Source organism: Chionomys nivalis, chromosome 18 (assembly GCF_950005125.1).
Source record: "Chionomys nivalis chromosome 18, mChiNiv1.1, whole genome shotgun sequence".
Classification (NCBI taxonomy): domain Eukaryota; kingdom Metazoa; phylum Chordata; class Mammalia; order Rodentia; family Cricetidae; genus Chionomys; species Chionomys nivalis.
In genome coordinates, this window is record NC_080103.1 from 15,797,184 (window position 1) to 15,822,792 (window position 25,609).

General features: G+C 49.9%; 1 protein-coding gene across 2 annotated transcripts in view; it reads left to right on the forward strand.

Annotated features, from left to right (window-relative positions):
• Igsf3 (immunoglobulin superfamily member 3) overlaps nt 1-20,050 on the forward strand; it is a 90,556-nt gene extending 70,506 nt beyond the window's left edge. For both annotated transcript variants that reach the window (XM_057793702.1, XM_057793703.1), the window contains 4 exons: nt 9,051-9,461; nt 11,945-12,352; nt 14,804-15,277; nt 16,942-20,050. In XM_057793702.1, the coding sequence (XP_057649685.1) occupies nt 9,051-9,461; nt 11,945-12,352; nt 14,804-15,277; nt 16,942-17,192 (1,544 nt within the window). In that variant the 3' untranslated portion in view covers nt 17,193-20,050. The remainder of the gene's footprint in view (nt 1-9,050; nt 9,462-11,944; nt 12,353-14,803; nt 15,278-16,941) is intronic.
• Nucleotides 20,051-25,609: the final 5,559 nt, after the last annotated feature.

Consider the following 25,609-nt stretch of genomic DNA (forward strand, 5'->3'; position numbering starts at 1 on the left):
AGGCTAGTTAAGTGGTAGAGTTAAAATTCAGCCTGAGGTGAGAGGCCAGATCCCTTTGACTCCACACACCACACCTTCCCATCATACCCTCTCATCAGTCTCCTCACTGTGGGCTTAGAACTGCCTTCATGGCTCATACACATGAGATACACGGGACGGAAGGGTCCAAGCAGGGCCAGTCCTGCTCTCCACACCTGGAGTGCCGTTGAGAAGGCTGAATCCAGCAACAGCATCTGCTTGAGCATCAACATGCCACTGAGACTGTTTGTGGTTTCCCTGGGAAATGTCTCCAAGTAGTGCTTGGCACTGGAAACTTTTGAGCATTCCCAACTGCCACCGTCTTCAGGAGGCTACTGGGCCTGCTTGCAAAAGATCATTCCACCTGAGCTTGTTGGCTCTTGACTCTCCCTCATTGAAGGAGAGGTCAGAAAGGGTCATGGGACCCTCACCTGAGTATTTAGGCACCCCTCCCAACTAGCTGTATTGCAGTTCTGTATTAATTGCGGGTGGTCCATGGGGAGGCTAGAGTGCATAGGTGCATAGTTGGGCAAAAGACTTAGGAAAATGAGCTCCATCTACAACAGCTGTGGTAACCACGATCCCTGCTGGGCGCATACCTTCCAGTGTGGCTGCCTTAAAGGCGCCCCGCTCCTGCCTGTAGCCTCTCACCTACTGCTCTGTAACTAAGCTGAATAAAATCATTGGTTCTCCCAGGTAAGCTTTGATAGCATGAATTCTGGTTTGCTATTGGGACCTTGAGGGGTGAGGTGTTGCTTTGTCCTCCCTAGAGCAAAGTTCCTGGCATAGCTGTCACAAGGCCTGCTCATATGGCTGGCTCTCTGGAGACTGGGAAGAGCAGCAGTGTGCGGCTCCCAGCATGGCTAAGGCACTGGAGCGCATCCCTCAGTGTTACTGTTTCTCCTGTGGTAATTATCTATGCACTTAGCACTGAATCCTTTCCAAAGAGCTTTTCCTTGAACGCCCAGCTAGTACAGGTGCTTTCCTTTGGGTGCAGGGAGACAGTGCTAGAGACACACTAGTGCGGTGTGCTTTCTCACTGACTCTTTTTGATAAGTGAACAGTCAAACAGTGCCCCACCCCCAGCGTCACCACCATCAGCAATGAGTGGGAGCTTGGAATTTGAAGCTAGGTATGCCTTAATGAAGTGCTAGGAGTGGAGAGACTTTGCCCTTTTTGGAAACCATGTAATCACATCTTCTTCCTTCTGCATTCAACCCCATAACATTCTTTATGGGGGATATTTTCCCTTGCAGGTCCCTGGTGTGTGGAAGTCACAGCAGTGGTAGGATAAATAACAGTAGCAATGTGTGGCTGTCACCATTGGAAATGTCTTACTTCTGATGACTTGCTTCATTCTTCCTTAATCCATACAGGGTCAATGGCTTACAGATGAGGACCCTGCCACCCAGGGTGAATAAGTTGCCCAGTGACTCATGATAAGTGGAAGAGCCAGGATTCAAGCCTAAACAGGCAGTCTGGCCCAGAGCTAAATTTTTAATTTTATTATATTATCTACTTTGTAGATGATGAGCCAAAATTATACTTACTTGTGTTTTCTTCTCTCCATGGCACCATTTGGTACAGTGTGTGTGTTGTGTGTGTGTGTGTGTGTGTGTGTGTGTGTGATGCAGGATTTTTCTACTCCCATGGCTGCACCCTAGCACCAGGCACTTCCTGTGAATGCCCTGTCTGGTTTTGCCATCCGGATTCCCTGGACTTTTGTAGCCTTAAGGCTACAAAGCATTTGGAGCTACCTTGAGATACAAGTTGTTAAAGAGAAAATCAAATATATACCTATTTCGGGTTCCTTTATTTAACTTCTGCCACAAGGTGGCTCTAGGTCCAGGGGAAACCAGTGCCAGCCTCCCTCCTCCCACCCTCCCCGTAGAACCTTCCCCTTCAAGTCTGGGTTAGCATCTTCCAAAGGGTCGCCATCCACCCCTAAAGAATATTTTAGGGAATGTTCTTATTTGAGGAGAATCAGCAAGAAACCCAGGCACTGGTAACGGACTCTGTTCATTTATCATCAGCTTCTACTGTTGCAACGTCCTTTGTCCCAGTCAAGTTCTTTGTGGTCTGTACCCAGACTCCTCCTGCCAGAGCCACTGATGGTGACCACACCACTGCTGTTTACTTCATCAAGCTCTCTGGTTAGCTGGCGTGAGCAACCTGCTGTCAGCAGTGACTTGCCATGGATTTATCATTGGCCACCTCCAGCCCAGCCCGTAGGTGTGCTTCAGAGCCTGTGATTCCCCAAGGCAATGCTAACTTCCCTTTCTGCCTTGATTTAGTCTAGTCTTCTCTGAATGATGCCGTAGTCAAGACTTAGCCAGCCCAGTGTGTTCCATTCTTGTTCGGTTCTTTTTTTTTTTCTTTTAACTGTGAGGCATCATCTTACTTCCTTCTGATTTTCTTCAGTTCCAAAAACACCCTCCAATTTCACATGGCTAAATACAGAAGCAATAAGGGAAATGTCAGCATTCACTTAGCCAATGTTTATGACTATCCCTTGCTCTGGCTATTAAATATTGTGCATTAAAATTGACAAAGCAATAAACAAGCCTCCAGGCGGACAGCGTCCGCTGGTAGAAGGCTGCTTGTCAGTGGGTGCATGCTGCTGGGATCGGACTGATGGGCAGGTGGATGAATATTTAATGCCCTCTGCCTGCTGCCAAATCCGTTTTCTCTGTGTTCTCATTGCTGACCTGGCAGATTGGGCTAGCTGAGGGCCCTTTCTGTAACTGTATGAGTCCAAGGTCTGTGAACGTGTGTCCTTGTCAGGGCTGCCTCGGTTCTCCTCCTTCCTACCCACACAGCTTCTGCCTGCCTGTTGTCTCTGCAGGGCACGTGAGTAAGAGCCCCAAGAGGAGTTCTCAGCCTCCATTCATGCTTCGGCCTCATTGCCATTCTGGCGGCTGGTATCTACCTGAAGCTTGTTACTGGTGTCAGCTAGTTAGGGTCACCGCTCTGTCTGTAGACAGGTCTGGCAGGGTGGGTATGCCAGGCTCTCTGCTAATTTGCTGTCTCACCTACCAACTCTTGCTGCTTTCCCTTCGCCCCACCCCTCCATACCCCTGTGGGCATGTTCGAACACCTGCTGAGACCGCAGAGGTGGCTGTCACACAGGACTCCAGTGCAGACTGTCTGGGAGAGAAGGCAGGGCATTCAGACCTTCCAGATGTGGGCTTAGCCAGCACAGAGAATGGACATGTGGGGGTGGGGCAGTTCATACTTTTTAAAAGTGAGAGTGAGCCACATGACCTGGGTGGGATTCCGTGTCTACCAGATCACTGGCTCTGTGACTGAGAAAGCATCTTTGTAAAATCGGGACTAATATTTACTTGATAGGACTAGCGAGGAACACAGTTAATATTGGTAAAGAGCTTAGGGTAGGAGGTAGCAAGAGATGAGCCTGTTAAGGAAGAGCGCCCCAACTTGGGGAATTAGGAATTTGGTCACGTGTAGACCATATACCCCTTTCATTTAATATTTTCTTTTTAATTGTGTGCGTGTATGTATATGTCTCCCTGTGTGTGCATATAGGGATAGAGGTACTTGGATAACCCAGAAGATGGCGTCAAATCCCTTGGAGCTGGAGTTATAGGTGGTCACCAGCCACCTGACCAGTGCTGAGAACTGAGCAAAGGTCCTCTGTAAGAGCAGTACATGTAATCTCTGAGCCACCTCGCCAGCCCTCATGCACCCGTTAGGTGACAGTTGGTCTTTACTGGCCTGTAATGAAGTTATATAAAATCCAGTGTGACATTTCTAATCACATAACCTTTAAATAGGGTCAGGGTCCCCAGTTGTACTCTTTGTTTGGTTTGGTTGGCCTCAAACTCATGATCCTCCTGCCTCAGCCTCCCAAGTGCTAGAATTATAGGTATGTGCCACTACATCTGGCTAGGAAGAATAATACATATATTCAATATATTATAGCAAAATGCATCTCACCATAAATAAGTACTCAGAGACAGTGACAGGGGGACCCAGTCCTGGCCAGAGGGGCTGTGAATGCTGCCCTTAACTGCAGAGTGACAGCCACTACAAAAGGGACAATAAAGATCCCTCCTGATTGACCTACATATTAAAAACGTGGGGGAAAGAGTGCTGTGTTAACTATAAAAGCCAAGTAGGATTCGGCCCAAAGGCAGCATTCTCACTCCTGTGAATGCCATTTGAAAGTCACAGAGGACACGGGACAGAGCTTTACTGGAGAGAATTTGAGCCATTAAATTTCTCCCACTCCCTAAACCAGTGTAACAATGAAAAGACTTTTTGCCTCCAGATCCCTGTGAAGATGAGCTGTCTGCGGCAGGGGAACAAGGGACTTGTCTGCCCTGTGGAGAACTGCTGTCCAGGGACAGGTTGTCAGTTTGGGAGTGACCACTCTCCTGCTTGCTCCCTGGTCTGAGGGAGAGTTTATTAGGGCTTAGAAGGTCATGGCCATGCAGAGGGAGAAGAGGAACTGAGGCTTGGCAGGGGCTGGGGAACTTCAAGTGCAGTGACTTCATGAGTGGCAGCTGCTTTTGCTGCCTGCTTTCCAAAGTGTGCTCTCATGTGTTTGTGCGTGCTGAGGGAGGGGTACCCCCAGAGCTCTCCCTTCTTCTTAGTTTTCTGGTGGCCTGCTTCCTTGCACTTGAAGCGTCTCCTACCCCAGCCCCTGGCCTCCTCTGTCCCTGGCATTCCTGTCAGATGTTGTGGAGAGAACGGAGTCTCCCCTCCTCGTCTTTGTTCTCTACCCATCTCTCCTCACCTTTCCTCTGCTCTCTTCTTGCTCCCCGCACAGAATTTGCCGCACCTCTACACCTGCGGCTTCTCACACTTGAATACACCTGAAGAGCCTGCGGGCTCACAAACCCTCAGGTCCCTGGGTGTCCCTCTTCCCCATCTCTGACCCAGTATGGGTCTAACAAGTTCCCAGATAGCTTTGCTACTTATCCTCTGAGTCCTCTCTGAGAGCTACCGGTGAGCAGGATCAAGAACCAGCCCTGGGACCCCACAATCTTGGCACTGACCTTGCGAACTGCGTCCACCATGCCCAGCCACTGGCTCTTCCCTGATCAGTACGCAGAGAAGTTGGCCTGTTTCCTGCTCTGGGTGCCTGGTCCCTTTTGATTTTCACCTGTTGACCACCTGCTCATTTGTTTTTTGGAGCCCAACTCAGGGATCACAGCTGTTTTGCAAGGTTATCTCTTTCATCACAGTCAGAATTAATGGCTCCTCTTTCAAAAGATTAATTGGGTTTTTATTTAATCACCCATTTATTAATGTGATTAGCAATGACTGGGTCATAGTTCTTTGCCCAGACGCGCAAAAAGAGACCTTTGCAAAATGGCCCTTGGTGTGAGGCAGCTATGGTTGTGTTTTAGGAGAGTTTGCTGATGGAACAAGTGTATCTGCCCGAGCAACACACACACACACACACGAAACCGATCCGGAGGATGGGTGGGTTGGCCGGGGAGCAGCCTCCATTCTCTGCCGCTGCCTCCACCCTTTCCCTCTCCCTCCTCCATGTAGCCCTGCTCCTCTTAGCTCAGCGGCCTTTCCTCCACTGAGAGACTTTGATCCCAAGCCTGGGGTGGAAACTGTCCAGCTGCCACACGGAAGGGCATTCCTGTGAGTGATGGGAGCTGCTGGGAAGGCGGGTGCCGCTGTGTGAGTGTGCTGCACAGCCGGCCACCGCCATCCTGGCAGGCCTCTCTGACTCTGCTCTGGCCTCCCACTGCATTCTCTCTTCTGGTGATTGACTGGGGGATTAACTAAGCCTCATTTCTGAGTGTCTTTACATTTGCCTAGGCATTCATTGGTTCTCCAAGCCCAGCGTTTGTTTCTCTGGTCTAAGGCAAGTCTGTTAAGGGTCTTCTTCAAATGGAGATTCTGACTTAGTGGGCCCCAGAGTCTGTTTCTAAGAAACTCACCCTCCCCCCTCAATTGATCTCATGCTGCTGCTCCATAGCACTTAGAATGTTTTGTTTATTATTATTTTATGTATATAGTTTTTTGCCTGCATGTATGTCTGTGTGCCGTGCGTGTGCCTGGTGCCAGAAGAGGGTATTTGAGTCCCTGGACCTGGAGTTATAGATACTTGTGAGCCTCCTTGTGGGTTCTGGGAATTGAACCCCGGCCTCCTGGAAGAACAGTCAGTGCTCTTCTCTCCAGAATTAGGATTTATTTTTTTTGTGGGGGGTGGGGGCGTGGAGTGAGGGAAGGAAGTAGGTATGTGGCATAGCACACACCCTTGGAGGTTAGAGGGCAACTGATGGGAGCCAGTTCTCTCCGTCCTTGGATTTGAACTCAGGTTGCCAGACTTGGCAGCAGGTGCCCTTATCCTCTGAGCCAACTTGACGGCCATATCTACAGCACTTTTAAAAGTCCGGTTGCCAATTATATCAGTGTCCCGTTTAATTATGAGCTTTGATCTTGGGACCAGAAATAGAAACCAAAAGGGAGTGAGAAGAGCTAAAACTTACGTAGTGTTCAGGGTACACCCAGCCTGGTACTAGACTCTGTAGCTACTGCATTTAATCTGCCGGGCGCTCTGGAAGAATTAGATGCACACTTCCGGTGCTCTCGCTGGCAGATGAAAACACCTGCTCTTAAAAAGTCCAGGCTGTCCTAAGGGGGGGAGGGGGGGCTAGCAGCCGCACCTTGCCCCAGGCAATGCTGAGACAGGCCTGTGAATGCTTCCTAATTAGCGTGGAGCCTCCTCCGGGCCTCAGGACGTGTCCTCCCTACCCCTGAGACTTGGGAGGAAAGGCAGAGCTTAGAGTAAGAGCTGACCCCCTGCCCATCTGTCAGACAGGCACCAGATTTCAAAAGTACCCCTCTTTTAAGCTCCCCAACACTTCATAATATTTTGACACGGGATGGCAAAAAAAGAAAAATTGGAAATGCTTTGAAATATTTCTCTTCCTTGGCTTCTGGTTTTCTGACCATGTGACTGACTTGAAGTTGAGTCATAGGATTCCAGTTTAACATATGCGGTTACTATAGCAATTGAGGTTTCCTTAGTAACAGTTGCAAAAATAATCTGGCCCCAATTAATAATACATTTTAAAGCTCTTTCTACTCCACACAGAACAACCCAGTTCATCTGGCCGTACACCAGATAATTCAGGTGGTGTCGTCTGCACTGATTGAGACACCATTTGCATGTGGTGAATTGGGTCGGAAGGGATGAAAGCGAACCGGTTGTTTCAGGCCTCGCCGGTGTCCGCTCGGAAAAGTTGTCCAGCAGCTGATGCCAGCCCAGTCTCCGGGATTCCCAGGGTGTCCCGAAGGACTTTGTGTTTGACGAAAGGAGAAAGTGGAAGACTGGAGAAAATAGAGGGCACTAGAGTGTGGGGCCGTAGCCCATCTTGGTGTTGCTCCATGGCTTGAGCTCTGTGTGTGAATTCAGAGGTCCTTCATGAGGAGAAAGTCTGCCTCGGCAACACAGGACAGATCCTCAGAGGTGCTTCTGTAGGAATGTGCTGGGTGCGGACCTGCTGCCTTCTCGCCACAGCCTCAGATCCGTCCTGAACGCCCGTCTGTGTGTTACCTGACACACAGGAGCAGTCTATGGCTGTCAAAGCTCTCCTTCCTTACACACGAGACTCAGGAGTCCCAGGGTCACAACCAGGGGCCCAGCTCACACCGGGACAGTTTTTGTGCGTTCCAGCTGCAGTACTCTCACCTTAAGGAAGCAGGCTGTGCAGCCTGGCCTGGAGATGGGCCTGGCTAGTCGACAGGGGCCCCGGCTGCCCCCTCGCTGTGGGACCTGTACCATACCCTGTTTCCCTCAACTGGCAAAGTGGTCCAGAACCAGGGGTGAAGACAGGAGTGGGGTGACTCCTGCTTCCATGATCAGCCTACTAAGAGAATTGCCTTCTCCTTTCTTGTTTTTGTTGTATTTTTTCGGTTTAATAGGAAGGTTTTTAGCTTGGTAGGGAAAAGCAGAGGCAAGTGTAATGATGCCCAGGGGAAGAGTCTCCAGTTATCACCCTAGGATACATTTGACTAGAGTTCGGCTTCTTGGCCCTTAAAGGTGAACTTTGTCTCCATTATTGAACAGGGATATCTGGAGTTGGCCATCCCTATTATCATCATCTGGAGTTGGCCATCCCTGTTATTATCTGGAACTGGTCACCCCTATTGCTTCTGGACTGTGATGGTGAGGGTAGCGAGGCTGGTGCCCGCTCTGCTCTGACCATTGTTCTTCTCATCAAGCCTTCCGTAACTGTCGGTTGCCACATCTCCAGCATCCCAACAAACATCGAGGGAGGGCTCTCTGCTTTCCTGAGCCTACACTGCTAGGCTCTGGGGTGCAGAAATGAGGAATTCCACCAGCAGTTAGCACTGTGAGTCTGGGACTGTCCCACTCTCAGGGGTCCTCAGCCTTTTACAGCCTAGCGGGACAGTGGGTGATGGAGAATACCAGCTGTCTGAATGGAAAAGCTTGATCTCTGTTCCTGGGAACTCGGAGTCTAGGGGAGAGGCGAGATGGGGGTGCAGGGACAGCCTGGGTATCAGAAGGCAGCAAATGAGGAAAGACCATGCCTGTTGGGATGAGAGGCAGAAAGGTCAAGAGATTGAATGGAAAGAAGAGTCTGGCGGGAGGGGGCAGAAAGGACAGAACGACAGGGGGAGTGGCCAGAGCTCAGGGTAAAGGGTGGGTTGGGGGAGCTGGAGAATCTGGAGGGCGGGTCCTAGGCGATGAGTCAAGACAGTTAGGCAAGGGCCAAGTTCTGAGGGGGCTTCGTGCTGGCCAAGTGACTTTCTTCTGTGAATTCTATCAGCAGTTGGGAGCCATTAAACTTTTAAAGCAAGGTCAAGTTATTGTCAGTTTGGCATCTTGGCTGGGGGCAAGCAGTGGTGCAAGGAGAATGGACAGAGCACAGGAGGTAACAGGAAATGGGTGAAGGATGTTAGTTACTTCATGGTATATTTCCTGTTGACAGACCCCGCCTCCCAGCCTGGAAGTGAGCTTGGGACAGGCCTCATTTCCATGGCTGGGTCGGTCCTAAGTTGCCCTCTTCCCTTCACAGTGACAAAGCTGCAGGTGAGCAAGTCCAAGAGAACCCTCACCCTGGTGGAAAACAGGCCCATTCAGCTGAACTGCTCAGTCAAGTCCCAGACCAGCCAGAACTCCCACTTCGCTGTGCTGTGGTACGTCCACAAGCCCTCGGATGCAGACGGCAAGCTCATTCTCAAAACCACGCACAGCTCAGCCTTCGAGTACGGAACCTATGCCGAGGAGGAGGGCCTGCGAGGCCGGCTGCAGTTCGAGCGGCATGCGTCAGGCGGCCTGTTCAGCCTCACCGTGCAGAGAGCCGAGGTCAGCGACAGCGGGAGCTACTACTGCCACGTGGAGGAGTGGCTGCTGAGCCCCAACTATGCATGGTACAAGCTGGCCGAGGAGGTTTCAGGGCGCACAGAGGTCACTGTGAAGCAGCCAGGTAAGAATGGAGTGTGTGGCCCTCATAGGCCTGTGGCTTTCCTGCAGAGACTAGGGCCTGGGGAGCTCTGTGCCCCACCACGCATGTGCATAGGCATGCTTGTTGCCTGTGTCTCCCAGTAGATGAAACCTCCTGAATGAGCACAGGGATTTGTTTCTTCATCAGACTCCCAGCAAAGCAGTGGGACCAGGGACAGAAGTCCAGCTGTGGCCTGATCCATGCTGGATGCAAGGGCATCATTCCCTTCCTTTCCCTGAGGATGCTATGTTCTGGGATCCCTCTGGCCACACAGTGACAGTTCCTCTGGTGCATAAAGCCGGAAGCCCGTCTGTGAGGTGCTTTCTGTGGCTGTCCGTCACCGTGTCCTGGGTCCTGTCTGCCTGCCGGACCACATTATGAACTCAAGCTGCACTCCTGCCTCAGCCTCCCAAGTAGCTGTGGTTACAGCTATGCTGTAGTGTGTCACTAGGGCAGCCTTCTGAGAGCTGATTGACAGCTGCTATCAGGCCTGCCAGAGTTCTTGCTCTGCCTCTGCCTTCCATCCTAGCTTGTCTCCTTTAGGATAGCATTATTTTCGCCCCTCTGACCCCCACCTCCCAAGGTCTCTTTTCTAGCCACCAATCCTTTTCCTTTCTTCCTTTCATTTGATGCCAAGAAGGCCTACTTGGGTCCTAAATATATTGGAGGAGTTTCCCCACCTAAAGCTGCTGTCGAGCTAAGTGACAATGCCAAGGGTTACAAGGGTCCCCATCAGCAAGCGCAGTGACATCTCTCTATAGTGAACTCAGTGCAGAAAGCTCACAGGGTGCTGACTACGACTGTTTTTGCTTTTTCAGTTGATTTTATGGTTTGCGTCCTCATCTCTTTCTTTTTCTGTTTCTTGTCCCCTTCTCTTTTCTCCTGATAAGCAACCATACATTACTGAGGCTTTGCAGGGACTCACGATGGAAAGCATCATAGTTTTGCAACTCAGATATAGTGCCAGCGTTAACATCTCATACATATATTTTAGCCAAGCTGTTTAAAAATAGAACCATTTTGTTTTTTAGCCTTTTATTTGCAACAGCAGTCTTCTATGTGGCACAAAACATTTAGACAACACTGAAGCATAGAGAGTGAGCGAGTCAGGCTCTCCTCTTTACAAGTCACTCGGGGGTGCTGGTCCCAAGGCTCTTTTGTTTAGCATCTTCTGGTACAGAGAGGTCCATAAGGGTCTTTGTGAAGTTTCAGGGATGCTATCAGCAAGAGCCTTGGTTTGTGCACTTCTTCCATGTAAGGAACCCTTTTCTGCAGCTGTTTACAGCTCCCAGCCCCATCAGTACCATCTTTTCTGTGCTGATGTCACATTGTTCTCTCTCCGCCTTGAAAAAGAAGCCATTTGGAGGCCCATTGTCTGTGCATATTAAACTGGGTTTTCCTTGCCAGTTCCTTTATGGTTCTGGCTCTCTGCATGGTCCATCTATCATGTGGTCAGACTTAAAAGTTTTTCGCTAGCATAGGCCTGGTGGCAAGGACCTATAATCCTGGGTTCTTAGACAGCTTGAGGCAGGAGGATCCCAAGTTCAAGGCCTGCTAGGCTATAGAAGCTCCAGGCCAGCATGGGCAACTTAGTGAGACAGTTTTCCATGGGTTGGTGATTGTCTACTCCTGTTCTACTGCTGAAAGGAGACACCGTGACCAAGGCAACATATAAAAGAAAGCATTTGATTGGGGGCTGGCTTACAGTTTCAGAGGGTGAGTCTGTGTTCATCATGGTGAGGAACATGGCTGCGGGCATGGGGCTGGAGCAGTGGCTCCCAACTACTGCTGATCTGATCTGATCTGAGCCACAAAGCCCAGGCAGAGACAGAGAGAGAGAGAGGGAAAGAGAGAGAGAGAGACAGAAACAGAGAAAGAGAGAGAGATATGAGAATGGTGTAGCCTTTTAAAACCCCAGTGCCTGCTCCAGCAAGGACACACCTCCTCCAGTAAGGACACACCTCCTAATCCTTCTCAAATAGTTCTACCAACTGGGATCCAAACATTCAAATAAGTAAGACTATGGGGCTGTTTTCATTCATAGCACCGCAGTGATATTTCAGTAATACAGTACATGCATAGCATGTGCAGGACCCTGGGTTCAACTTCATGTTTATCGCTGGGAAGGGGCTGTCACTCTGCCCTCGCCTGCCCCTTCTCTTGCTAACTGCCTCTTCTGTCATCCGCGCACTTTGGAGTCTCTGCCGTTAGTCTTTTCTTGCTCATTTCTCCTCCTCCAAACATCGAAACCTCTTAGGGAAGGGTTCTGAACCAGAGGCAGCTGTTGCTGGGCTCTGGACTCCCACACAGCCAGGGATCCAACACACTTAAGAGTGCCACGTTTGAGAAGCGTGCGTGGGATGCCCTCCTGTGCTCCAGGGACACCTGTTTAGCTACCCTCTCGAGGGTGCTGCACACTGCCTGCTGTCACGTCACCGTCACCGTGTCTCTTTCTCCCTGTTCAGACAGCCGCCTGAAGCTCAGCCAAGCCCAGGGGAACCTGTCTATCCTGGAGACCCGGCAGATCCAGCTGGAGTGTGTGGTCCTGAACCGTACCAGCGTGACCTCCCAGCTCATGGTTGAATGGTTTGTGTGGAAGCCCAACCACCCAGAGCGAGAAGTAGTGGCCCACCTGAGCCGGGATGCCACCTTCCACTATGGTGAACAGGCCGCCAAAAATAACCTGAAGGGGCGGCTGCACCTGGAGAGCCCTTCTTCCGGCGTGTATAGGCTCTTCATTCAGAATGTGGCGGTCCAGGACAGTGGGACCTACAGCTGCCGAGTGGAGGAGTGGCTGCCCAGCCCCAGTGGTGTGTGGTATAAACGAGCTGAGGATACAGCTGGACAGACAGTTGTCACCGTCATGCGACCTGGTAAGGCCCCTACCCTTCCGTGTTTCTGTGTTAAGAATATTTTGGATGCTTGTATAGGCACTTATCTCGTCTCTGTGACCAAATGCCCAATGAGAAGCAACTTAAGGGAGGAAGGGTTGGTTTGACAGACGGGCCCATCATGGGGGGACATCAAGTATGAGGCAGCTAGTCATGTGACATCCAGTTAGGAAGCAGAGAGATGTGGGTGCCGCTGCTTAGCCGGCTTGCTCCCTTCCTTCTGGCTCACCAGGACCCCAGCCTGTAGAATGGTGCTGCCCACATTTGGAGTGGGTGGGTCTTCCCTTCTCGGTGACCCTCTCTGGAAATGCCCTCCTAGACATGCTCAAAGGTGGTGTCTTCTACGTGATTCCAAATACAGTCGAGTAAAGGGTAACTGTCACAGTTCTTAAGAATGATCCGCATGGCCTGGAGAGATGGCTCAGCAGTTAGCAGCACTGGCTGCTCTTCCAGAGGACCCGGGTTCCATTCTCAGCAGCTCACAGCTGTCTGTAACACCAGTTCCAGGGGACCCAACAGCCTTACATAAGCAGTGCACATAAAATAAAAATAAATAAATCCTTTGATTAAAAAAGCAAGAAATTGTTTGCAGCTAAGCATGTGAACATTTGTATTGTACACTTGTATTCTAAATTCTCTCAACTTGTTTTTCCTGTGAATGGGAATTTGCACATCAGGCTTTCTCCTCGGGGAATTAGATTTCTTAATTAGAATCAAAGCCAGCAGTTAATTATTCTAGATCATAAGACTATTTTCCTTTTAAAGCATACATTCAGATCGGAACAGGTGGTTAGTATGACGTAAACCTTGAAACACTGGCCCTGTGTTCCGAAGTTGTGCCGGTGGGTTTTCAATAGGCAAGGCTGGCTTCTTTAAGCAGAAAGCAGTAAGGACCTCCAGCCGCCACTCCTGCTTCCAATCATCTCACTGGCACTAATGACTGTTCCATGTGGCCTTTTGTTCCTCTTGTCTCTATTGCCATTTCTAAAGTGTGTAAACGCATATAATTACTGGGTATAATTATTGTTACATTTAACACATAATTAAGACTGAGATGTGCAGCGTCCCCATGCCTCCCGTAGCACTGCAACACCATTGAGCCTTATCAGCAAAGAGTCAACCATCCCTTGAGGACACGGCATGGAACTGAACTTGCGACCTGTCGGTGTAAACGCCTAGCCTTGTATCTTCCGGGCATCTTGATGTGCACTCCCACGGTCCTTGTAGCATTGCAGGCTCCTCTCCTTGTGTCACATCTGATTTGAGCTGGAGTTGGAGTCAGCAGCTGTACTGTGTGCCATGCTGTCTCAGGGGAGGGCAGTGGTTGACTTCACCTGCGCTTGTCCCTGCTGGGGGAGAAATCCCCTCCGAGTTCTCTTCTTCTGTGTACATAGTTGGCTGTTCTGCTGCTGCTGCTGCTGCTGCTGCTGAAGAAGAAGAAACCTTGCCTGGAGGCTGGTGCTTCTCTTTCCCTGGAAGTAAAGTGTAGGGAACAGGGAACGGCAGCTGGACACACTTCCCCAACTCCTACCCATTTGGCAGATCACTGGGGAAGCTCCCCATGGAGTGGGCAGAGACAAACATTTATGGAGAACCAGCTAGGTCCATGCCAGTTAGAATGATGTCTAGTCTTCCTGGTAGATTTCTCTAACAAGGAAAATGAGCCTGAAGGAAATTTCTGCACAGCTGAGAGCAGACAGAGTGGATGCAGGTTTATGTCCTGCTGTAGACGTGATCCCAGTGTGGCCCCTAAGCCTGAGACCCTATACACAGTCTAGAGTTCCCCTCCATCTTCCCTCCCTCCTGCCCTCCCTTTCCCTTGTTCATTTATGCATTTATTTAATTAATTTTCTCATGGGGGTGGTGAGACAAGGTCTCGCTATGTAACCCTGGCTGTCCTGGAATTCTTAGACCAGGCTGGCCTTGAACTTACAGAGATCTGCCTGTTGTTGCTTTCCAAGTGCTAGGATTAAAGATGTATGCCACCATACCATAAAAGAAAAGTTTTTAGATTTAAAATTTTTATTCTATGTGTATGAGTAGTGTGTGTGTGTGTGTGTGTGTGTGTGTGTGTGCATACATGTGTGCGAGTGTGTGCCTGGTACCTGCAGAGGGCAGCAGAAGGTATTAGGTCTCCTGGAACTGGAGTTAAAGATGGATGTAGGCCACTATGTAGCTGCTAGAAATTGGGCCCCAGTCCTCCACAAGAGCATCAAGTGTTCTTAACCACAAAGCTATCTCCCCAGCATCAGCACCACCATCCCCCCCACCACCACCACCGCTTCTCCTGCAAACCCTTGGCATCTGGCTTATTGACTTGGGTTCTGGGGCAGCTTGAACTCAGGTCTGTGTAGCAAGCCCTTTCAGCTCTGAGCCACCTTCCTGGGCAAGTGAATCAGCCTTTTTCCCTTCTCTGTTCTTGTCCCTCCCCAGATGCCGCCCTGCAGGTGGACACAGTGGTCCCCAATGCTACCGTGTCTGAGAAGGCAGCTTTCCAGCTGGACTGCAGCATCCTGTCTCGATCAAGCCAGGACTCCCGCTTTGCCGTGGCCTGGTATTCTCTAAGGACTAAAGGTGGAGGAAGAAGAGGCAGCCTTGGCATTGAGGACCAAGAGGAGGAGGCGGTATCAGAAGAAGAGGATGGTGAAGACCCGACAGAGAGGATGGTCCTGCTAAGCGTGGGACCTGATGCTGTCTTTGGTCCTGAAGGCAGCCCCTGGGAGGGCAGGCTGCGCTTCCAGAGACTCTCGCCCCTGCTGTACCGGCTCACGGTGCTTGAGGCGAGCCCCCACGACACAGGCAACTACTCCTGTCGTGTGGAAGAGTGGCTGCCCAGCCCTCAGAAGGAATGGTACCGGCTAACCGAGGAGGAGTCGGCTCCCATTGGCATCCGGGTTCTGGACACAAGTGAGTTTCCCCAGTTACACAAGAGGGGTGTCCCTGTTGTCCTTGCAGGGTTTGGAAAGTGAAAGAGCTTGGTTGTGGGTTAATAAGCACTTTTCCTCACTGCGATGGGCACTTACTAGTAGGGTTTGAGATGTGGAAGAATTTGACACACTAGCCCACATTGCTGACTGACCCTTAGTTACCCATGCAAAAAAAAAAAAAAAAAAAAAACGGGCTAGGAATTAAAATGATGACAAACCATATGGCTTGTGTGATCAACCTGATGTCTACCTGAATCAGTACAATCTCACTGCACGCGTGTCTTGCTTGGTGTTTCTGTTACACATTAGAATGCCAAGTCAGCCTGCAGTGACTTAGCGAGTGTTTCCAGACTACAGGAGGGAGGGAAAAAGGGAAGCCGTCAATCACGCCTTCCCTCATGTCCCTGGGTCACTTTTATTCTGGAATCTGACTTAGGGGTGGGTGTCACAGATTTTGCCTGGTCACTGGGACCAGCCTAGAAGGACAGAGCCAGGGAGTTTGGAGAGACACAACAGCAGCCTATCACCTCAAATGGGTCCTGAACACAGTCTCCTTCCTGTGAGGGCCTTTCACTCCAGAGACTAGAGGAAATGCTCTTTTGATTGCCCGTTTGTCAAAATGTAGAGTAGATCAGGCCGAGCATGGTGTTTGCTCCAGTAGAATCGGCTTAGAGTTCAGAAACTGAAGAAATCTCAAGTTTTTACCCTCTTTTCAAATCAGTTTGCTCATCCTGTCTTCTGTCATCTTGATTTGAGGTTCAGGCTGCTCGGAAATCTCTGCCCATATCACTTCCTGTTGACCTCATGTTACGTGAAACCAAAGCTTTTATGGGTTGAGAGTGGTTGGCCACCAGTAACTTGATAGAAATTGCAAACCATGAGTGTAAGCACGTGCTGACTTAGTTCTGATGGTGTGCAACTGTCTGACAGAAGGGAAATGGAGAGAGCCTGAACCGATGTGCACCAGTGTCAGAAATGAGAGTGTCGAGGCCACGCTTGACCTGCTCTGTGGATCCCTGTAATAAGCTTCGTGAACACAGGGCTCACTGGGAGACCGGCTGCCTGCCAAGGGCTAATAGTTACCGTGCAGCCTGACCTAGTATCGGGGCTTTCGCTTCATTCTCTACCACGTCTGCTGTAAGCCCACCCTGTGCAGGCAGACACTGGACACTGTCCATGGCCCACACTGAGTGGATAGTGTTAAGCAAGCGTCTTTCCGGTACAGTTGCTCCTTGAAGCAAGCAGGCAGGCAGGGAGTGTGCTAGATTCCCTGAGAGAGGCGTCTACAGCAGAACTGGGCACAGAAGGACCTGGTAGATACCCGCTTACCACGAAGGGGGGGTGAGGATGAATGGGGGTCAGCTTCTCTGACACTCCAGACATCGAGTTCACGGTCCATAAGATCAACTTTAGTGTAAGACTGTCCCAGTAGAAATGGAAACACTGTATCATTTGAACTGAAGGGGAACAAATGGCTGGGGTGTTGTGAGAGACTTAACAGGGAAAAGTCTCCCGGTCACTGGAGGGGGGGGGCTAGGAGAGTGTGTGGAAGAGCTCCATAGGGCAGGTGACCCCTCCTCTCAGGAGCAGGAAGCAGTTCCTTCGAATCCAGGCTCCCCCCTGACAGTTCTTGCTGCCTTCCAGGTTCCACCCTGCAGTCGCTCATCTGCTCCAATGATGCGCTCTTCTACTTTGTCTTCTTCTACCCCTTCCCCATCTTCGGCATCCTCATCATCACCATTCTGCTGGTGCGTTTCAAAAGCCGGAACTCCAGCAAGAACTCAGAGGGCAAGAACGGGGTGCCCCTGCTGTGGATCAAGGAGCCGCACCTCAACTACTCCCCGACTTGCCTGGAGCCCCCAGTACTCAGCATCCATCCTGGAGCCATAGACTAAGGGAGGCGACCCCCAGCAGACGTTGCCCATGGCAGGGTCGGGTCAGAGGAGCCCTGTGGGCTTTTCCTCATTGCTTCATGCTCTGTGATTGGACAGGCGACGGCACCCGAACTCTGCGGTTTCCCTGCAGGAACCAGTCAGACCTGGAGTGTGTTGGAAGATCCCGGTCACAGAGATGACTGCCTCCAGGTGGCAGTTCTGGTTAGCTCTTTGCACCCAACATCCTGGGTTTCTAGTTTTTGGTTTTGGTACCGTAGTGCGTAGCTCCAGGTGCCGCATCTACTCGCCCGTCTGTCTCGTGTTTTCAGATCGGTGCTACGGGGTTTCCTGTTCTGTGTAATGTACTCTTTTAAGCCCCTTTGGTTCTCACCGTGTGGATCTCACAGTGTTGTGGAAGGGTTTCTCTCACAACTGAAAAGCAAGAGGAAGATGACTTTATAGTAACAAGAAATCTCTTCCAAGACATTTTTGTTTTTGCACATTTGAAAATGCCACCCGTGGATCAAAATACACCCAAACATTTTTTTTTTTTTACTTTCTTAGCAAGACTTGAAAAATATGTGTAGCGTGGGCCCAATTTGTATCTTATCTTTTCCCTCAGCTGGAGTTGTTGGGACCACTTTATAGTCAAGATGAAAGCATTGAATTTTGCTTCAAAGAACTGCGCATGTGCAGAAGAAACCCTGCGGAACCCCATTAGGATTAGATGGTGTCCAGCGAGCCAATCTGCCAGTGGGGGCGAAAGGGGATCCGGTCCTTGCCAAAAAAAAAAAAAAAAAAAAAAAAAAAAAAGGCAAACCAGCCTGAAGGATGGGCCCAGCGTTCCAGATGGTGGCGCCTGGTTTCCGAGGGTTGCCCTGAGCATACATACCTACTATTGTAGTGACCAAAGCCAGTGATTAGGGAGGGAGGAAAGAAGGCTTGTCATCGGCAAGCTCAGTCTCCTGACTGAGCAGGCAGCTTTCATGTGCAGGTGCTTTGCCAAATCTTCAAGGGGACAGGTCCAGTGAACCCGGAAGGTACTGCCTGAGTGGAGTGCTGTGGCCAGAGTGGCGGCTGTGCGTGGCCCCATGGAGGGGTACGGGGGTGTCTCTAGAACCCATTGGAGAGGCTGGAGGAATTCTCACCTCTCTCTGTCTTCCTTCCAGATGATGAGGTCTTCCTTATCCGTCACTGCTCTCCCCAAATCTCACTGCTGTGGGGATTTTGTCCTAGGAGAGGACCAGGAGCAACTTCTTGTGATCTTTGCTGTCCCCTAGTCTCAACAGACAAGGGAACACAATGTTGAGTCAGGGGTTATCCCTTTCCTTTGTTGGAATGTGTGTGTGGTTTTAGGGTGTGTGTGTGTGTGGTTTAGGTTGTCTGGGTGTGTGGGTGTGTGTGTGTGTGCCATGTGTGCTCAGGTTGTCTGGTTGTGCTGGTGGCTTTTAATTTTCAGCCCACAAATCAGAAATCCACTGCCCCTCCCCAGGCCAGATGCTTAGCTGCCCTACAGCCTCGGCATCAATCGTGAATCCTGCCTTTTGCTCACCCTGAAGACCTTGTGAAGCTTCCCCCCTCCCCCATCTTCACCAGCCATACCTTCCCATGGGAATTTGCATCCTGAGTCCCAAGATAGAGAGCCCCGTGGAAAAAGCTGCCCAAGATTGTAGAAGTAAATCTAACGAGAATAAGCAAACATGGAAACTCCAGGAGTTCCAGGCCTCTGGACCATGTGGTTACAGGTCTTTAAGGGGTCTACTGGGTGTGGGCGCTTGCAGGGTAGCAGAAGAGGAGAGGGGAAGCAAGACAAACCTTCCTCTTCCCTCCTCCTCTAGTTCTCTGAGAGGTGTCCAGGCACCTTAATTCCTCGGGTGCCTACCCTGCTGGTTCTCATTTATGCTGCATCAACAAACAGAGGGACCAAACTGGCTCAGTCAGGAAGAAAGAATGTCTTTTGTTCTGTTCCTTCATTTCATGGGTGTGGGCTCTTGGTGGGTAGTTGCTGACTCCCGGCTTTAGGCTGAGTCAACGAGGGAAGATTGACTCCGCCACTGGATGGGGAGACGCCAGAGGGCTGGCCTGGATTAACATTTCTGATGGGCTCTTTCGCCATAGAAAACTGATGCAGCACATAAGTATGCAAAACGGTTGCAGGACGTTTGCAAGGAGCAAAGAAACCGAAGTCAGTATTTTAACAACTGCTTTTTGTGTGTATGTTCTGGGGGCTGGGGATGCAATCAAAGTTGAACTCTGAGCTTTCTATGAAAAACAAACCAACAAAAACCACAGGGCCTCTCTGTGGCTGGTTCTATGGACATGTGTTGTCAGCTGAATGGTGATGGTGCCCTCCAGTGGCTGGATGACCTCACTGCACATTGTGTGCTGAGCTTTGGTTTTCTGAGTTCAGAGAGAAAAGGACTCCATAGAGACTCCTGACACCTGTCCTGTCCACTGTGCTAGGCCTGTCCCAGGACACTCTATGACCACACCCTCTCTCACCAGGGTGTTTCTGTAGCAAGTTTTCATATTCGTTTCAAACAATGGTTTCTCTGCATTCATTGTTGGAGAGGGATGGGTTGAAAAGACTATCCGTGCATGAAGTAGAGAGCTGTTGGTTTCAGTTTTTTTTTTTTTTTAAAGGAAAAACTATTTGTAAGCCGCTGCACTAAGACATTTTATATACACTGCAGAGACTGTAGTAAATTATGTTGACAATACGCTGTTTACATTTTCTGGAGTCCGATACCCTCCTGCCCCTCACTGAACCAGCCACCTCCGGCTGTGGGACTGTGCTTGGTGGGTGGCCTGGAGTTCCGCCCTTGGCACTGATGTACCAGATTCGAATTTTACGAGCTGTAGCTTTTCTATGCATGCCCTCGCCCAGCCTAAATTATGTTTTTGTACAAATGATAAAAAAAAATCTTTCTCAAGATCCTTTTGCCACATGCTGAAGTGTATTACAACTCTACGCCTACCCCATTAAGACTGCTGCCCCAGGAGCTGTGACATGGAGGAGCCAGAAGATGACATTGGGAGGGGTTATGTGACTCCTTTTCCTTTGGTGGGAAATTTAGGGTAAGAGGACAGTGATGCAGAGAACCTGCCGGCTCATTGGGGCCTCTGCAGCAGACCCCACCGTCCCGTCTCAAGCCCCGTTAGTGTTCGTGAATGGAAGTGGGCATTTTCCCGGGTAGACATAAGGCCAGGAGCTGGACAGTCTCAGGCAGTGAGACTGAGCACCAGTCACCGAAGCCCTGAGATACTGTAAGCCTGGCAGTGGTCACACCTTGTTGGGTCTTTACAGTTCACTGGAAGTGCAGAGGGGGAGGGCACAGAAGGCTGAGAGCAGAGGAGGTGCTCCCTTCTTTCCCATCTCCGTTTTCAGTCCACCTTACCAAGGCTGGGCCTTGTGCTTTCCTCTGCTTCCCGCCCTGTTTGCTGTGTTCTTATCACCTTCGTGCAGCTGCTAGCTTGGCCCCAGTTAAAACTGCGACTGCTGATCCCTCGGTGCCCACAGTGATTCCATGTTAAGTCTTCTGTATTAGTTTTGCTTATGAGGTAAAAATGTGACTGTTGATTTCTTAGGTACCCATAAATGGTCCCCAGCTCAGTCATACGCATTAATTTTGCTTGACTCCCCCCTCCCCATGCCCTCTTTCCACCAGGAACTAAATTTTAAAAGGGGAATAGAGTGTATTGAAGTAAGACCGCCCCATTAAACCCTGGGGTTAAGTGAACGTGTCCCTCCCAAGAGGTGTATGATGAAAATGACCATCTGTGTGTTTGGGCTCGGGGACTGTGTCTTGTCACTGTGTCCCAGATTCCTACACTGTAATTCCCAGCGTATGGTGAAACCAAAACCCAGAGCAACAGAGAACAGCCTGCCACAAAATGTGGTCCAAGCCCCTTGGGCCATCTTTTCTTACCTTCTCATCCATAATTCCCCATGGTAACGAAGGGAACACTGGACCACACCATGCCAGTCACAGGATGAACACACATCAGACAATCCTTTAAGAAAGAGAAGTAGAAATAGTTCAGCCTGGGAGGGAGTTTGTTGGCTCTCTGCCAAATGCGTTATGGGGTATCGTAAGCCACTTTTGATTCCTGAAGTCTGCTATGCAGGGCCCATCGGCACATCTAGAGATTCTCAATGGGAACACAGCCTTTCTCTTAATGAAAGGCCTGGAACTGGTCACTGGGCTCTGTCTGACAAGTCTGTCAAACTCACCCAGTACAGGGAGACCACGACCTGAGGCGCTTACCCGGCCCCAGGCGATAGATAGGGCTGACCATTCTGCAGCTCGCCTCTGCCTGTGCTGACAGCCCTTGCAGCTCAGTCCCAAGCCCCATTCCTCTCAGTCCCTTCCTGTGTGGGCAGGGCAAAAGACTCGGCCCCTCGCTATGTCTTGGGCAAGCCATTTATCTTCTCCAAGTCAGTTTCCTCACAATAAAGATAGAAGCAGCAACCCTGTGAAAAGCAGCCAGTGATACCCTTACCCCTGCTCACATACAACACTCGCTGTTCCTTCCCAGCTCCAGTACAGACTTCCGACAGCTGCCTCGTACATGAAATGTGACCTCTTCTGCCTTTCCCAGGTGGGGGACATTCTGACTGTCAAGGGGCGGGGGCCACGCCTTGCACCTGCCTAGTTCCCAGGATCTACAGGTAATAAAATGAAGATTTCCACGGGATGGAACTTCAGTCCCAGGAATTCAGTGACAGCCGTTTGAGACATCTATGAGTTCCTGTTCACACGTCTGTGTGCCTGGGGCACCACCTGGGGACGAAGGAGAGACTAGCAAGGAGCGCACCTCAAGTTCACAACTGGCAACATGCCTTGGTTGGACAGCAGAGAGTCCTGTTCCCAAGACAAGCATGCCTTCCTTCCTTCAGCTGCTCGGGGCCAAGCTTGATGCTTCTCTTTGCATGAAAGGGGACAGCCAGGAAGGATCTGGAGGGGCAGGTCTGAGACTAGTCATTTGGCCTGGAATCTGGTGGGTTGGAAGAGTCTAAGCCTGTGAAAGCTAAATCAACAGGCTCAGACTGGAGTGCTTGGGGGCCAGGAGAATCACTCCTAAGGGACAGAATGGATCTGACAGCCCGAGCTCAGTTGGCAGTGCCTTCCTGACCTGAATTCCCTGGGGGCACTGAGAAATCAGTAGCCCAACACTTGGGAGACAGATACAGCAGGATTAGGAATTTAAGGATAGCTTTTACAAGTTCTAGGCTAGCCTGGGCTATGAAACACCCTGTCTGTAAACAAAGAACAAGGAGCTATGAGACTAGCCCTAAGGTTAAGAGTACTTAATCTCTCTGTTCTTACAGAGAAACAGATTCACAAGAGCTTATGATTCCAGTTCTGGGGGATCTGGTGCCCTCTTCTGGTCTCCTAGGACTACTGCATACATATGGTGCTCATGTCCTCACACACACACATACATAGATAAGAAAGTAAATAACAATAATAATAAAAGTCCACACCCAACAACAGGGCAATGGAAGAGAGAAACCAAGGCTACTGGTAGTCCTTGGGAGATTAAGGAAAGGAAGTGCTTGTGTGAGGCACTCCAGGGAACCCCCCTTTCTAGCAGTTATCTCAAAGGGCTCCTTTTACTATTTGAGGAAAAAGTAGGAAGGAGATTATCTTGTGTGAGCTGAGTCGTGGGGAAGAGGAAACACACCTCTTGATGGGCCAACCCCGTAGGGCAAAGCCTTCTGGGAGTGGCAGCCCCTGCCTGACCCTCCACTCCTCATTGCCTTCATCGGGTTGGCATGGCTGTGGGAGGGGGTCACACAGGGCAGCAGGAGAAGTGATGGGTAATGTGCATATGCTTCGTCTGCTGTTTAAAACTAAACCTTATGTCACGACTCCCAAAGATGGACTGGGGGGGGGGTCACTGGACCCCTGTGTTTGTTCCTCTTCCCAATATGACCACATTGAATCAGTCTCCCTCTGCTTTCCATCAAACGTCCTTTTTCCTTTCCTTCCTCCTTTCTGCCGCCTTCATTGGCATATTAGGATGAGTGTCTGAACTCCTTTTTTTTTTTCCTTTTTTTGAAACTTCTAGAACCCAGGCTTGTACTCTAAAAGCTCCTGAAATGGTGTCCCTTTGAATCCATGAATCCCTTCAGAGGTCACTTCAGCCAGTCGACCTGTGTGTAGGATCTGCTTTACAGAGCTGTAATGAGTTTTTACAACTGAGTGTTGTAGCCCCATTAGAGGTGAGCCTTCTGGGAGACTTGCCTACATCCTGATGATGACGTAAGTCACAAAACAATTCCACACCAGTTCAGAACTATGAATAATAAAAGGGGAAAACTTAAAGGTCACTGTCCAAGATAACAGTCATCTGCACAAACAGAAACAGCGTCTAGCAGCTGGAAGCGGCAAGAGAGCCGGCACAAACTTACAGCTGCTTTTACAGTTTAAGAAACCACGCCCAAGTGGGCTGGTATTGGCAGAAGGATCGGAATGTGCTCCCACAGCACATCCCCAGAAACCTGAGAAACATAGGGAACAGTCCTAAAACTGTAGTTAGACCAAACATATAACACATGAAAGAGAGGGAGAAGGAGGGAAGGAAGGAAAAGAATAGAAATACTTCACAAACACAAATGGCAATCACCCAAGTTAGTAATTTTCCTTCTCAACTCAGATGGACTCAGAATCACCTGGGAGACACACCTCTGGGTAAGTCTATCAGTGAATTTCCTAAGAGGTTTAACAGGGAAGATCCATCCTGAGTGTCTGTAACACTCGTCCCATGGGGTGTGGTTTCAAACTGAAAAAAAAAAGAAAAGGAAGCCAATATTTCACTCAACCTCTTCCTGTGGTCTCTAGGACACCAGCAATGTTCCTGAAGCTACAGCTAGAGCATGTCTTACTGGGAACCAGGCTGTATCTCACAAAGGATATACTCATTGCCCTGAAAGTTGCATACCTGACTTTTTTTCCCCATGAATTTTGGGAACTCTTAAAGATGGACAGTCAGGCTGGTAGTGGTACATGCCTTTAATCCCAGTACTCAGGAGGTAAAGACAGGAGGATCTCTGTGAGTTCAAGGCCAGCCTGGTCTATAGAGCAAGTTCCAGGACAGGCTTCAAAACTACATAGAAACTGTTTTGGAAAACAAGAAACCAAAACAGCAACAACAACAAAAAGATGGTCAGTCAGTGACATGGAAGGTTCTAGAGGGTTTTGAATGGAATAAATTTACATTATGGAAATGGTCTCTGATAGCTGTAGCTTCAGTTTTGAACAAATGAATCTATGAAGTGCTTAGAAGCAGAGGTACATGAACAGATTTTCAGTAGCAGACGAAGCAGCAGAGAGGTAGCAAGACATCCTCAAAACTGTTTATGGCACTCAGCATCGCAAAGGACTAGCCTGAGATAACATCAGACAGGGCTGTATACAAACCTCAGCAGAAATCCACTGGGGCAGCTGAGGCAGTCATTTGGAGCTCCCTGTTCCCTCAGGCATTGCTATATCATGGAATAAGCAATAGTAACCTCTGCTGGCAAAGGGTTCCTTTATAGCTGTGTTCAAGGACACAACATTTTTTTTTTTTTTTTTTTTTTTTTTTTTGGTTTTTCGAGACAGGGTTTCTCTGTGGCTTTGGAGCCTGTCCTGGAACTAGCTCTGTAGACCAGGCTGGTCTCGAACTCACAGAGATCCACCTGCCTCTGCCTCCCGAGTGCTGGGATTAAAGGCGTGCGCCACCACCGCCCGGCAGGACACAACATTTTTAATACCCTTAGCTGCCTACTGTTTTCCCCTCTCCCCATTAGACAGCCAGGGGCGAACCTGATTTGGAACAGGGTGGGGTCTGTTTTTTATTTTGAAGAGACAAAGGATCCCCCTCCCACCCCATTCCCAGAGTCTTTATCAACAGGTTTAAAGAGCACATGTTGATTTATCAATATAATAGGTATTATGAAGTGTGCGTGTGTTTTAATAATTCCGCCGCTGAGTGGAGACTGGCCTGTAGAGAGGAGCAGGGGTCCCAGAAGCAGCAACACAGGCACAAAAGGGGTGGAAGCTTGGGCTGGCTTTGGAGGGAGTGAGAAATGCCTGGCTTTGTTATGAAGGCAGAGCTGGCATGGGTTGGCACTGGCTGACTTCAACAACACATGGACAGGACCAAGCAAGAGTTTAAAAGCTGGAGGCTTTGGTTTGCGAGCCATCTTCCTGGTAAACGTAGCTCTCACCCCTCATCAAAGAAGCTTCTTTGCAACAGACAGATACCATCACAGAAAACTATGACTGTAAATACAGAGAACAGCTGGTCATGGGGTGCCCGTCCTGACAGAAACAACTACAGCACTGCTTCTGCACCCCAGACTCAGGGAGGATGGGCAGGAAGTGGGCCTTGCAATCATGTGTCCTGGAAACGACAGAGAAGCTGTTCTCAGGATGCTGTAACCGTAT